Source organism: Epinephelus lanceolatus, chromosome 13 (genome assembly GCF_041903045.1).
Source record: "Epinephelus lanceolatus isolate andai-2023 chromosome 13, ASM4190304v1, whole genome shotgun sequence".
Taxonomy (NCBI): domain Eukaryota; kingdom Metazoa; phylum Chordata; class Actinopteri; order Perciformes; family Serranidae; genus Epinephelus; species Epinephelus lanceolatus.
Genome location: NC_135746.1, coordinates 25,270,611 through 25,285,181, shown reverse-complemented (window position 1 = coordinate 25,285,181; position 14,571 = coordinate 25,270,611). Strand labels below are relative to the sequence as shown.

At 43.2% G+C, this 14,571-nt stretch overlaps 1 protein-coding gene across 1 annotated transcript in view; it reads left to right on the top strand.

Moving 5' to 3' along the window:
* Positions 1 to 13,920, top strand: part of susd6 (sushi domain containing 6) — a 36,796-nt gene extending 22,876 nt beyond the window's left edge. The window contains exons 3-7 of the mRNA XM_033648729.2: positions 7,418 to 7,612; positions 8,248 to 8,442; positions 8,565 to 8,703; positions 10,576 to 11,051; positions 11,508 to 13,920. Coding sequence (XP_033504620.1) covers positions 7,418 to 7,612; positions 8,248 to 8,442; positions 8,565 to 8,703; positions 10,576 to 11,051; positions 11,508 to 11,533 — 1,031 coding nt within the window. The 3' untranslated portion in view covers positions 11,534 to 13,920. The remainder of the gene's footprint in view (positions 1 to 7,417; positions 7,613 to 8,247; positions 8,443 to 8,564; positions 8,704 to 10,575; positions 11,052 to 11,507) is intronic.
* The last annotated feature ends 651 nt before the right edge of the window (positions 13,921 to 14,571 follow it).

Sequence of the window (14,571 nt, the reverse complement as noted above, 5' to 3'; positions counted from 1 at the left end):
CTGGAATACACGCCCTCTTTTTTATGGCCTATTGTTCTATGGAGCAGCCAAACAGCTGGCTGCAGAAGTCATCAGTATCTGATCTGCTTTAGAGCGCTCCCAGCTTGTAATAGAGGATAATTAGAATTTTAATTTGCCTGAGCAAAGAGGGGCTAAAACCCTTGAATCCCCTTCTCCACCACCCGTGTTTTCCTCAATCCACCCCCCTCGCAGCTCTGCGATGGCGAGTGCCATCGGTAACAGATGGGGAAAGGGAGATATTCACAGCCAGGCGGGCACTTCAGAGCGAGGCAGGGGATTTTAACGCCCCCCATGGCCTGAGTCTCCTCCAGCACGGCCTTAAGGCGCTGGATGTTGAGATTAGCGATCAGCCTCATCGGCGCTCCATCCTGGCCCAGTCCTCCCACTGCATGAAGTGCTCCTCCAACCTTTTAGCAATTAAGCTCTGTGATCAGCTTACAGTTGTGTGCCCAGACGATTTCTAATAGTTTAACTTTTTTATATGTCCACTTTATTTAACTCAATATGGCAAATGCCACAGCTCAGGCTCTGTTCAAGTCGTCAGTGGACATTGGAAGCAGCATGCAATGATCCCTCTCACATCTCTAAACTGAAACGTACTTGTCATTTCTGTAATTTCTGAAATTATGCAAGAATGTGTTTCCTTCTCTCCTCTTCCACCAGCTCGAGGCACTTGTGACTCTGTTTTAGTTGTTATTGTTTTTTGACATTTCTCAAAAACCTTTTCTCTTGAGCAAACTCTTAACATCAGACCAGTGGGAGAACAGCTTGTGTTTAACTGTGACTCATTCCCTTCCTCATAAGCACAAAACATGGCGTGCTGAAATCCACTCTGGCATTGCTTAGTGCTTTAATCAGTTTTTTTCCCTGTGTGTGTGTTTTCAAAGCCAATATTCAATCTGGGCTGAGAGGGCGATGGAAAAGGGAGAGACAGCAAGGTTATTAATCTTAACCACTCTACCATCTCTGGATACTGAACCAGCTTTCATTCTTTCCTTCAGCAGAGTCTCTTCGTTTGTACTAGCCCAACCCACAGTGTGGTATGTACTGTAGCTGTCGGCTGCCTCCTCTTCCCATTGTTGCCGTACAGAGCCTCTCCCTCGCACACAGAACTATTGGTCGACCTGCCACGACATGTCTCCTTTTAGCTTGTAATTGCTCAGGGCCACAGTGCTCCATGATGCTGACGTTTCTTCCCCTCCCCCCTCTCTTTCTGCCCGTGTACCCGATGATGACTACCTTTTCCCTGTCAGTAGTTTTCCCTCTTTTTTTTCTGTGAGTTTCTCGATTACTCCTTCTGCTACTTTCTAACCTCACCTCTCTGTTTCCTGGTAATTTGTAAAAGTAGTGTCAGGGTTTTGATGTTGAATATATTTATATATTTGTCTCACATTTCCTGTTCTGACTTTTTCTGACAGGTATAATCTCAGGGGAGAGTGATTTTAAGAGAAAATTCTTCACTGCTCCAACTTTAAGAAGCACTTTTTTGACATTTCTTTATCTTTCTGTATTTTGTCTTCATCTCCTTTTTTAAGCTGACACAGGTATAAGTTGCTCTATTCTCAGGGGATATAGTGTGCAAGGCAAGTCTGTGTGCATTAATGTGTATCTAGTCTATATTTGGGCTCTTTGTTGTAAGCTGCTACTAATATGCAATATACAGTTGAGGGCTGACTAACAATTATTCTGCTGACTAGTTTCTTGGCATAGGTTAATAATTTTGTCTATTAAATGCTAAAAAATAATGCCCAGTATAGCCTCTCAGAGTCCAAGGTGATGTATTAAATTGCATTTTCATATTTGGTACAATTGATTCACAACGTGTCTGAGTACAATTTCTTCCCCACCACTCAGCTATCACATAAGTAATGTTGTCCCGTCCCCAAGTACACTTGGGTCATCATCTACTTGACATTTTTGTCGTGCTACTGTGTAGAAAAGGGTGTTTAAGATGGCACTACTGCTCCAGGGGCCCATCATCAGTGGCGACAGGCGGAGCAGCGAGGCAAAGCTCTGCTTTTGTTGCATGCGGAGCTCTCTGCCTCCTGCCAGAGCTCCTACTCTAGGTCGAAGGTGGCAGCAAAGCCAGATCTGGGTCTTTCCACAGCAGCCTGCACTGCTGTCTGACGTAGAGGCATCTGTGTTAAATTGAGGTTGTTTTATAACCAGTTAAAAAATCCTAGCAGTTCACTTCCTTGTTTTGGTACAGTTTGTCTCCATACCTGATGTGTGCCACACTGGAGCACACATAAACGGTGCTTTAGACCATCTTTTTAAGTGGACTAGAGTATGGATCGGCATACCATGCCCAGGTATGGTAAACAGTGTTCATACTAATCTAACAAACTGGAATTAAGGGCCAAGTCCACTGTGATCCAGGCCTGGTGCCCTGATGTGAAAGCCCCCTGAGTTCACTAACATGTTGCACAAAGGAGAGCAGCAAGTTCTCACATATGAAAAGCTGTAGTCAGACAATATTTGGCAGTTTTCCCTGGAAAATGACTGAAATGAATAATTGATTTGCAAAATGGTTGCTGATTACGTTTCTGTTGATTGAGGCATTGGGTAATTGACTGTTTCAGCTCCAATACAGTGAAGCATGACATTAGGACCTGCATGGTAACATAACTTAGAGATGCACAGAAATATATTAGAGTCCTACCTATCATTGTTATCATCACTGCTGCGAGTTTGAAATGGATACAACAGTTTTCAGGTAATACAGTCCCATTTGAGAACTTATGCTGGTTTAAAAGCCTAATGTTGAAGATACAGTGTCCCTAGTTTATGTTGCATTGCACAATCTTGGAGTAAAAATATCATACTGGTACATTTTGTTCTTGCATGTATTGTAATAATGTACGCGGCAGGTAAAGGCTTGTAGCAGATATTCCTTTAATGCCATCTAACCACTAATACTTGTGCAAGTGTGGTAGATGCAGACGACACTTGGATGGTGAAACTGGCTGGCTTGTGCAGGCAGCTCAATGTTTTCCTGGCATGTGAGGGAGAGCCTGGTTTGTTGTGTCTCTGAGAGGACTGCAAGTTTCAAAATGGACATTTTACTGGCTTCATGGTTCGTTTAGACTGACCTGACTTCAATGACCTCTGTGACCTGATCTCTCTGTAAGAATTAACCCTCGAGTGGGCTAAGCCTCTCACTGTAACCAGTCTTAATGCTAATGCAGGGAGGTTCCTTGGAGATTTAACAACAATATAAACAACAGTGGATGTGCTTAAAGCTACAAGAAAAACTTGCTTGTCCTATTCTGTATTTAGCTTGTCCCTCTTTGAGTTAAAGCCAGATTATGTTGTATGTTCGTCATACTGGAGCTCATTCCCTGATCTCTTCAGTGTTTCCCTTCTCATTATTTTTTTATCAAGCAGTTAGTGTTTACTCGAGTCTGTTCGCTTCAGATGTCTGTGTGGTAGAAGCCTTTGTTACCATAGTTTTTAAGTATTGGCAGGGCCCACATGCAAGGTGTTAAGGTATTTAAGACTCCTACTGTATATCTTTTTAATATGAAAAAGAATGAAAGCACTAGGTATGCACATGCCTTTATTCCAGAGACAATCCTGCAGATAACAAAGCTATTCAGAGTCAGATAATGAATGCCGTTAATGCTCATCTGTCTTCTGCAGCTGCATTGACTGCCTCCAGTGCATCACAAAAGATCATAACAGTGGCTTTTGGCCAGAGGCTATTGTCCTAAACTGCCCCCTAAGGCCTTTTTGTCCCCTGCTGCCCCCCATGCCGGGGTCATCAATTCATCATCTTTACCACCTCCATTAACACCATCTCCTCCTCAGAGGGCCTTTAGTCGCCCTGAAGCAGCTCAGCGAAACAACTGCTCAGGTCACGGTGTCAAATGGCATCCTGAAACGTGGGTGTGCAGATAGAGTTTCTACATGTGAGAGAAGGAGCATGGATGTGTTTGAGTGGGAGAGATTAATACTGCGTTAACACACAAACTGTGTGTGTGTGTCGCATCATATTAAACAAACATTCAGCTTGTGTTTGAGACATTAAACCAGACTGTAATTAATATCAGTGTGGTACCTTAGTCTGTGTATTTTGCTCTCTACATACCACAGCTAAACCACTAAATTACACAAATTGTAATTATTTACAGAGCTGTTGCATCATTATTTTAATCAGAATACAATAGTTGTTATACTGTTGTTTGAAAATGGGTGACTTAATGTGTGTTTTAATGTCAGGGGAAGTTTATTCATTCTCCGCTTAATCATGCAAATGCTAGCCGAAGCTGACACGATAAGTTGATGAACTGATTAGTTGATCAACAAAACATTAATCTTGCAGCTATTATAATAATTGTTTGTTTGTGTAAGTAATTTAAAAGGCAACAATACATTGTGTATGTTGAGCTATAGAGACAGAGCAATTATAAATATATGAATACAAGCTTTCAATTACCCATGTCTATTATTGTCTGTATTCAAACACTTTCAAGACCTAGATTTTTTAATCCCATCAAATTCACAAACATTTAAGTAGGTATGCACCTGTTTATCGGTCGAACATTGGTATCAGCCGATATTCACCATGTTGACTACTATCAGTTTGCTGGCATATAAGATGACCTTCATCACTGGCAGTGGCCTATGATTTTCTGTTGTGTCACATCAATTTTGTGAGGGCTAAAAAGCAGGGCTCGAAACTAACGAACTCTCGCCATCCCTGGGACAATAGAAAACATGTCTTAGACAAACAGAGATCTTCCCTTGGACACTGTTGGGATGCAAGGACAGAGTAAACTCTCTAGCAACATGCCAGGGGACACACCCTATTGTTTCCCTGATAGTGCTACGTTGTGAACAACAAATCTGTGTTGACACTGGCAGGAGGAGCGCTAGTTAGCATTAGCTGTTAGCAGCCAGAGCTAACTGCTGACAGAGTTGCATTGAGTTGCGCTATGATGCATTCAAGCTTGTAAAATGTAGGTTTTGGTGAGGAACTTGAATAAATACAACTGTTTGAGGGAGATATCTGTTGATGTTTTCACAGCAATATGAATATATAATATACTAAAATATAATATATATAGTAAAAAGGCTTTTGAAGCAGCTCTCTATTTTTGGAAATGGTTATTATATGAAAGACGGTTGTATTAAAGGCTGTTTCATTAATGTGTATGATTGAATTTGTGCTCATTCAGAGATAGTTTAATGAAGAGCTGACTGACTTTAATACGCTTCAATTGTTTTTTTCTATAGTTGTTTCTTTGTTTCCCCGGCACAAAAGGGGGAATAAATAACAAAGATAATCAGCAGATCATTTAGTAATGAAAATAATGATTGATTGTTGTCCTGTAACAAAGAATCTCGTTATAGAGACAAACAGTTTGAACAGGCTGGAGCCGACCTCTGTTGTAGTTAGTAGTAGTTGTATCATGACTTTGATTTTATAGTACGGCAGTGTTACCTCTTCTGGAGCACACACTCCAAATCTGTCCCCAGCTAAATTCAATAGCACACCCTTTGGTATCACACGACTTAGTCCTGGGAGTGTCTTTGTTTGTGGGTGTTGAATGCGTCTGTGTATGTGTGTGTGTGTGTGTATGTATGTGTGTGCGTGGGTGAGTAGGCGCTCGCACATTTGAGTGTTTGCTTTTAATCTTGTGCTGCCAGCTTAGAGCGACGTTTCTTCCCGGAGATTAGAGGATGTTAGAGGCACTACTGTGGAAATAGTCTCTCTTTCAATCTCTAAACACACACAGAGGCAAGACAAAGTGGCTGTTTGCGATGTTGGTGTGTTTGTTTACGTCAAACGAGTGATAAGTCCCCGCAATAGACCATGGCTAATATGATTTTATAAATACTCAGACCAAGGATTAAATAATGAGCCATATGGTCATTAGTGTTTATGGCGTTATTAATGTTCTCCCTCGTGGGGGTGTTTTAAATGTACTTATGTCTGGGCCTTGTTACTGAGAGAAGTCACTGCACATTGTATAATTCCATTTAATAACTCAATCAGATAAGATGCGGAGATAAAACACTGAGAATCCTTTGCTTATTATGACAGACTTAATTTATGTATCATTGCCCAGACGGGTTTACAGTGTTGAGAGTCAGTACTGGAAAAAATGTCCACTGAAGCCCAGATTCGAACCACTTCACAGATGATCCAGCTCAGCGGTAATAAAACTGGTAAGTCTGTTGGCCATTCTTGAAGATCAGTAATACTGAGAGTAAAGTCGGCCTCCTGCTGTCCTGTCTCAGTTTACACAGGTGTTGCAATGTTATGTCAGACCTGCTGGATTTAGACGCTCTGCTCTCGCCAGATTGCAGCTCCAAATGCGTGCGTATTAATGTGAGCCTGTGTGTGTGGACAGTGTTTGGAGCCGTGGGAGGGCAGAACGCATTCAGATAATTTACTCTCACACTGCGATGAAACACACACCGAGACACAAGGAGCTGGCGTGACACTGCAACATCGTAGATGGAGCGTGGGAAGGTGGATCAAAGCACAATTAACTTTAGGTCTTCTGCCTCGTCCCTGTCTTTATTGGCTGGCTTAGAGCTGCAAGTCTGTCATTAGAGCCAAGCAAATGAGCCTTGCCGAAGATCTCGTCTCACCGCTGGAGAGATAGACCCAGGGCTGGCCTGGGATGGAGACAGTTTAATGAGCAGGAGATAATCGAGAGAAATCAGATCTATATGAAGCTCCTTGTGACATTTTAATCCACTGTGGGCACTTAAAGTATTCTCTGTACTGCACACTATGGCTGTTTCCAACTAACTTGTCATGTTGATACAGTGCTTCTCCCTCGCCTGTGTAAAATGCAGCCTAGTTTCAAGTAACAATACCTCTGAGTTTTAATTATCAGCTCCAACCTGTCAACTTGACAGAGTTTCCCTGTGAAAAGTTGTTTGACCTGGTGGCAGCTGCCTGCGGAGGAGACCAGCAGATAGTTTGTGTCAGCGCAATGATAGAACAGCAGCACCACATTTATGTAACGCTTAAATTATCAAGGTTGTCTATGAGACTATGATGGAGCCAGTTATAATGAGCACCATTAGTGATCTTAAATACTCTGTTTGTTTGACATAATATTGGAACATTATTCGTCAAAGAACCACATGTGAGACAACTTGTCCTCGTTCCCCAGCAGGCCTGTAATACTTTAAATCCCTGCATAAATTGAAAAATAAGATGTAATATCCTGTCCACAGGCGGTTTCTAACTCTACTAAGTTAACTTACATGCCTCATAATTACCTTGTTACCTTACATTATTAAAAGTCCAGCCTGGAGGAATGAGCTTCTTATCTTACATTTGTCCGGTTCAGAAAGCAAAACCTGAAGGGCCTCTGTCGCCTTCAAGCAGCCAGCTCATTCTTATTCTCTCCACTTGTTTCTGTGTCCTCAGGTTGTGCGCGGCCACCCGGCGTGCAGCACGGAGACTTGCTGAACCAGACCGAAGCTAACCGGGGCTCTTTCCCCCCGGGCACCCTGCTGACTTATGGCTGCGAGCCCGGTTACACTGCAGATGGAACCACCACCATCATTTGCACCAGCTCTGGAACCTGGTCCCATCAACTTCCACGCTGCATCAGAAGCAGTGGTGAGCATATACATAAATATATACATACGACAAAGCACATAAAAACATAACATAATAATAAGTTGTTTATGGTCTGTTCTGCAGCTTTTTAAAGGAACACTTCACTCACAAAATTATGATTTGTGTATGAATTACTAACTCTATGTTATGTTAAATTTTAAACTGATATGCAGGTGATCATTTTGTGGGTGACATGTTCCTTTTAAAAAGGTCATTCCTGGCTGAGTATGCTCACATGCAGGCCTAATTTGCCTGTCCATAGAAAACCCTTATTATAACCGGAATAATTAATTGTCATGGCTGCTTGTTACTGAAAACATTTCATGGTCAAGTTAATGAAATGATGAACGGTGCGATTGTATTCTCACTTCCTCAAAAGTCAGCTTTGTAAACATCTGAGGTTGAGTGTGTGTGCATCAAAACTGAAATATCACACAGTTCAATATCCCACAGTATCATAACACTAATAGTGAGGACTGTCCTTGAGAGCCAGCAGGGAGCGCTGGGGAATCTCACCCAGAATATGAGCATTTAAACCACAGGGATCAAACCTGCCCACAGGTAGAAATAATACATTCTTGGTGCACAACAACAGACAGCATTGTTCAAATCTGTTTCCTCTGTTTTCCTCTCAGTGTGTTCGCCCCCCACTGAGCCAGAGAACGGGGGCTACCGCTGTCACCCATCTCCCTGCCACCGCCTCACCCAGAAAACCGTCATTGAGTACTTCTGTGACGAAGGCTACGCTCTGAAGGGAGACTACAAGTTCCTCACCTGCCAGAACGGCGAGTGGGACGGTCCCATGCAAGTTAGCTGCCGACTCACACAAGGTCTGTCACCACCGCTAACTGTTACCTTCCATGTGAGCACACACAACGTCCTGCAGGAAATGTGAATGGAAATCTGTGAACCGCATTCTCACGTCCTCTCTGTCTCGTCTTGTGCCCCTCAGACAAGGAGCCGAGCTCTCCACTGGGTATACCCGCTCTGTCTATTGTGGCGTCCACGGCCAGTTCTGTGGCGCTCATCCTGCTGTTAGTGGTGCTGTTTGTTCTCGTACAGCCAAAACTCAAGTCCTTCCATCACAGCAGGTAAGACACACACACACATCACTGTATTCTCACCCCCAAATAAAGCCAAATCCTTAACATCACTATATCTGGACTCACTCTACATACTCACTGGTAAGAAAAGTGCTGACACAGTTGGTCTCCATCTCATGCCAGCTCTGTTTTTGTTATAGTTGCCATGCAAATCATAGATTAATAGTCACACAGTAACTCCACCCAGCACGTCTTTACACAATCATGTGTTCACTGTGCGTCAGCAATAGACATCAGACTAGATATCATCTTAGATTTTGGATATCATTATATTTTAAGTGTTCTCTTTTCCTGGTGTCAAAGGCTGCATTACAGCTTGAGCTTATCAGACTGTTCTAGCTGTTCTATTATTTACCTTCGCCCGCTTAGTCATTGTATCCACATTACAAGGGCTGGGTGTTGGTACGCGATACCTGAAGTGTGTCGACCAAAATAACCCAGCACCAAGTAGTATCAATACTTCTTCAGTCAAACAGTACCTGCATTTGATCCTTTTTGTACCCAGATATACAAAAGAAGACAATATGTATGGATTTTCTCACAGCCAGTCACCACAAGTGTGTTAATGCGACGTGGAGCATGGTGCATTTAGGGAGTTGGCAGTTCAGTGTGCCAAGATGCCACCAACAGGTTTGACAGTATGTCTATTCACATGATTATCTGGTGGCATTTTACACAGCCTAATGCCTCCATTGACATGATTATAATTGAGTGAAGTAGAACTAATAAGAGGGTATTAAATGAAGTACCCTGCTGGTTTCTGTATCACTCTAAGGGTGCTGGTATTGGTACTGGGGTTGTGATATTTTTTAACGATATCCAGCCCCATGCATTGCTGATGACGCTTTATTAAACTCTCATTGTGTTCATATTTTGTTAAAGCACGATAAGTCAACCCCACAACATCGTCAGAAAATTGATATGGAGGTGTTTTGACAAAGATATTGTGATTTTTGATTTTCTTAACACTGCCCTAATTTAAAGTGTTAAAAGCTTTGAGGTTGCATGAAATACAAGCTGTTAAATGGCAGAAATAATGCAGATATCCTGCCTGTAACACATCTCTGATCCTCTGACTTCTTGTGTTGCTAGCCTTAATAAACTCCATTGTAAAGTTGCTCCAAAGGAAGTTGACCCTTTCCCTGATCACATAAAATATTTCTATGCTTTTTAATGTCCAATTTCCCCCTTAGTTTTTAACATAAAGAGAATGTATGTGCCCTACTTGACCCAGAACCCTCAGTCTCTATGTTACTCTCTGTGCTCCGTTTCTTGAACATGTTGAAAAGGATTTTTTTCCTGCTGTTTCCTTCTCACACAACCTGTTGTTGCAGGAAACTCTTGAAAGCTTAGTTCTGTTTGTCCTGGAAGAACACTGCCCCTTTATGTCTGGAGCTGTAAAACCACCTCCCAACATGTCATACAGTGACACATCAGATTTTGCATTCATTCTTCCTGTGGACACACCTAGCATTCAGTTTTGGTTGAAACTAGTTACATAAACAAGTTGGAAGCACAAAACCTGTCAACTAGTTTATCCAGTTGGCATTTCTTAAATACTTGAGAAATGAAAGTAAAAGTATAAAAAGCAGTTAGTCGCTGCCTGTGAGATAAAAAAAGGGCAGAATGATTTGATCTAATGCTCATTGGCACTCTTGTTGATTGTGTTGTGGGCCTGAGGGCTTAGTGCAGCCTGCTATAAAGAGATTGTACAGTCAACGCTAATCGCCTCCTTTCAGAGGTTTGACTGTGGCATGCAGCACACATGACAGCATCAACCTGAGCCTTCAGTCGTGATTCACCTCATCCACACCTGTCTTCCTGCCTGTCTCACTCTGTCTTTGTCTCTGTGTCCATCAGGAGGGAGCAGGGAGTCTCAGGCCAGTCCAGCTCCATCATGGTTGAGGGTGTCCAGGTGACACTGCCCTCCTATGAAGAGGCAGTATATGGAAGCGGTGGGCCCTGTGGAGCGTCTGGTCCTCCTCCTTCTCCACCACCTCCTCCGGCTCCTCCAGAGACTCGAGTCCCAATCGTGCTGTCCGAGGGGCTTCCTCAGGGAGCCACAGGAGGCCAAGGCCCCAGCAGATCCCGCCACCACAGAGACTTAGACTTCTGTCTCCCATCCACGTCCTCCTCATCGTCCTTCTCCTCCCGCCGTCACGCAGAGACGGTGCTGGTTCATCAGGCCCCTTCTTCGTCCTCCTCTTCTTCATCGTCATGGGCCAGAGAGCACCCTGGGGGTGCATGCGCAGGCCCCCTACCTCTGCGTAGAGACTCTGAGAGTAGCGACCAGCACAGTCTGCTTTCTGTCACCTCTGCGGATGATTTCTCTGATGGTAAGAGGAAACTTTGTTATTCTACATATCTGCCGACATATACAGTGAGCAGTGAGAACATATCTGCAGATTTATACGTCTAGCTCTGATAACACCACATACAAAGTCCTTCATGCCATGACTAGTGAGGAAACCTGTCTAGAGTTGTTTCAGTGACCAGCAGAGTCAATACTTTTTAATAGAAATGTCACCACATTTACAATGTCTTTAGTTGTTTACACTCAGGTATTGCTTTAGACATAAAATCTTGCATAGTGTATCTTGAGAATGTGTTTAGGGACAGAATATGACAATAGGCCCAGACAGTGACGTCTAATGACGCAAATGCACATGAAACCCACTGAATCCACTGAAATATCTTTGGTGATGTAATGGATTGCATGACTGTGCGATGAGTAAACAGCTGACTCCGGAGCCACTTCTCCTTCCTAATATGTCCGCTCTGTTCCCCTGCAGATATTCCCCTGCTGAAGGAAGCATGAAGTCTCCCAGCCCGCTATCAGCATCAGCAGCAGAGCCCTTATTTCCCTATCTCTCACTGCTGACCAGGACTGACTGTGGCTGTCAACCCACTTCTCCTCCCAACTCCCCTCAGCAGCCAGCAGAGAAAAGACTAGAACTACGCCCCCATTCCCCCCATGCAACCCTCTTCTGCCATTGCTACCCATGCAGAGCAAAGCCAATACTCGCAATGACGGAGCACCACCGGACCCAGCTGCTGGATCAAAGACAAGCCGGACAAACAAAGTGGTGCCAGCTCAACATAAATCCTGTAGATCCTATGTATATGTAAAACATACATACTGAGTCAAGGTTGTGTACTATAGGCTACGTATCACCGTACACTTGCCTCCTCCCAGGTGTAGATCTCTATATAAACACTGCTCACAGACTTCATCGGAGACGGCTATAGCAATCGAGACACGTTGACTCTGTCTGGGATTACTGCGGATAGAAAAAAAAAAAAACTTGTGATGTTCGCTGCTGACGCCGTGGCGCTCAGAATCAGAATCGTCTTCCCGCTGTACTTGAAAAGTTGTGAGTGATGGCTGGGTTTCTTTTTTTTTGTGGCCCCGCTTTGTGAATGCTGCATGTTGTTTTTAGTTATTGCTGTCACAGCACGGTGGCCCACTCTGAATGAAGCATGAAGCCTCCTCTGTCTCTCTCTCTCTCTCTCTCTCCGTCTCTAGCTTTCTGTGAATGCGGGTGGCGTCTAGCATATGGATTAGCGGGACCGAGAAGCACTTCACAGAAGCTAAAAGCAGGGTGCAGCGTTCTACGAAGCACCTTATCACAACTATAAAAAGACCCGCTCCTTTCTTTTCTGTCGCCAGCTGCACCCGGTATCTGAAAGGTGCTCCTTCTGTCGCACGAGTGGGATCGATTGGTGTGTTTGGTTCCAGGGCTGTACTATACATCTTCCTCGTATAAGGAGAGACGGACATGATGTCACGTTATGTCTGAGGATGTCTTTCATGGTGACTGGGCTTAACTTTAAAAGGTTGTTTGTGTTTAATTTTCCTTCCCACTGTATTTATTGTGTGCGGCGCAGTTTGGATTTGAGTTGCTGAATCTGAGTGTGTGTGTGTGTGTGTGTGTGTGTGTGTGTGTGCATCTTTGTGTGTCAGCCAGGCAGGAGAGGACATGTCCATATGAGGACAGGCCTCGATTCAGCCATTTCCTGATTTGCCTCTCCTCAGATCAGAGCCTGGCTTCACAATGTCCCCTGTCTCTCACCATAAGAAAAAAATTCCCCCCCGGCATTGAATAAGTCACATGAACAAACCACCGTCACTTCAGGCAACGAGTCGGCTACACAATGTGTGTATTATTCATCCGCTCTCCAGCTAGATTATTTATCATTTTCTGCTGAATGGCTGGAAAACACAAGTCCCCTCAGAGGAACTGGCCCTCGCCCACCTCCACACTGAACCCAAGACTCTCCACTCGTGTGCATTATTGACACAACTGCAGCTGGTTGCAGTGAGACGCTCAAGTTTTGTGATATAGCACCCCCACCCTCCACCACCACCCTCCTAATGCCAAGTGGAAACTTAAGAGAATCATGTTATTTTGTTAGAAATTATCCTCTGTTTTCATCGCCAGTTGAAAAGCTTCGGTGGGTTGAGCTGGTCACCCTGGAAACGGCATGACTCTGAAGGATCCTGAGAATTGCTTTTCAAGCTTAACTGCTCCGAACAAACCCATTAGAGTTTCTATTCCCATTTTATTTGGCATTTGTGACTGTCTGTCGTTGTCAACGGCTACATTATTAATGCAAACAGAATGTTGCCTTAGACTTGTACATTTTCTTTTCTTTTGTTTTTTGTATAATCTTAAGCCTCCACGTTGGTTGCTTTACAATACTGCAACGTATTCTGTTTTCCCGATGGCCTTACTCTGTTCTTTTCTATTCTATGCATAAAACTGTCTTTGTGTATTTATCGATGAGTTTACTTTTGTTGTGGACACGACTTAACGAATGTCCATCCTTCTCGGTCCTCCCCTAGCTTTTACAGCTACTGTGATGATGATGACGATGACGATGAACCTATAAGCACCTATATTTCACTATTCCTTTGCTTCTCCTTTGCTACAAGGCATTAAAATATTACGGGATTGAAAAGAGGAAAAAAAAAAGAAATTAACTTTGCGTTCAGAAGCACTGTTGTACGGTGTTGGCGTCCCTGAGAATAACAGGTTAAAAAAGTACACATCTTGATTCTTAGTTTCAACGCTCTCAGCTTTGGTTTCTCCTCTGTACATGGCAGTGGGTGTGAAGATAGTAATTTAATATTTGTATAAAGTTTAATTTAATTTTACAGTGTGTATATAACTTTCTAATTAAAGCTTTCTTTTGAATGTGGAAGATGACGTGTCATTATTTGAAGCCGTGTCTGTGTTGCTGTGTAGTTCATGATCAAACTGACACTACACACTTTTCCAACACATTTCCAGTAACTGTTGACCATGGCAGTGTGTATCTGCTCGTAATAGTCAAAAGAAAATTATTCCATTTTCCTTTGGATAAGGTCCCGGAAGATTTGAAACTTCGCTGGAAATCCTGCTCCTGTTTAATATCCGCCTGAATGAATGCACTGGCCTACTGCCTGGCACTGTGCAGCCAGTGATCAATGTAATATCTTAAAACTACTCCAACTGTCCCTCAGGTACATGCTAGTACATTAGTCACATTAGTACCTCAATGATACCGTGTTATCACTATAAAACCTCGTAGCTCTCCATCTGCTCCATCACTTTAAAGTCAATCATTAACCAGTGTACAGTGAGAGTACATGTATTCTCAGTCAAAGGTCGTCAGAGTTTATTAGTCTTTAAAACTGCTTCCTGAATCATACTGCTGTGTTTGATTAGACTGCAGAGTGACTGGCCTGGGGAGCTGGAAAAACATCTAGTATCTTCTTAAAACCAATTTTGTAAGCTTGCAGTTATGAAACAAAAATATTTCTGGATGAACTTGTGGTTTATTATAATGTCTTTTGTCCTGCTGTTATGTTTT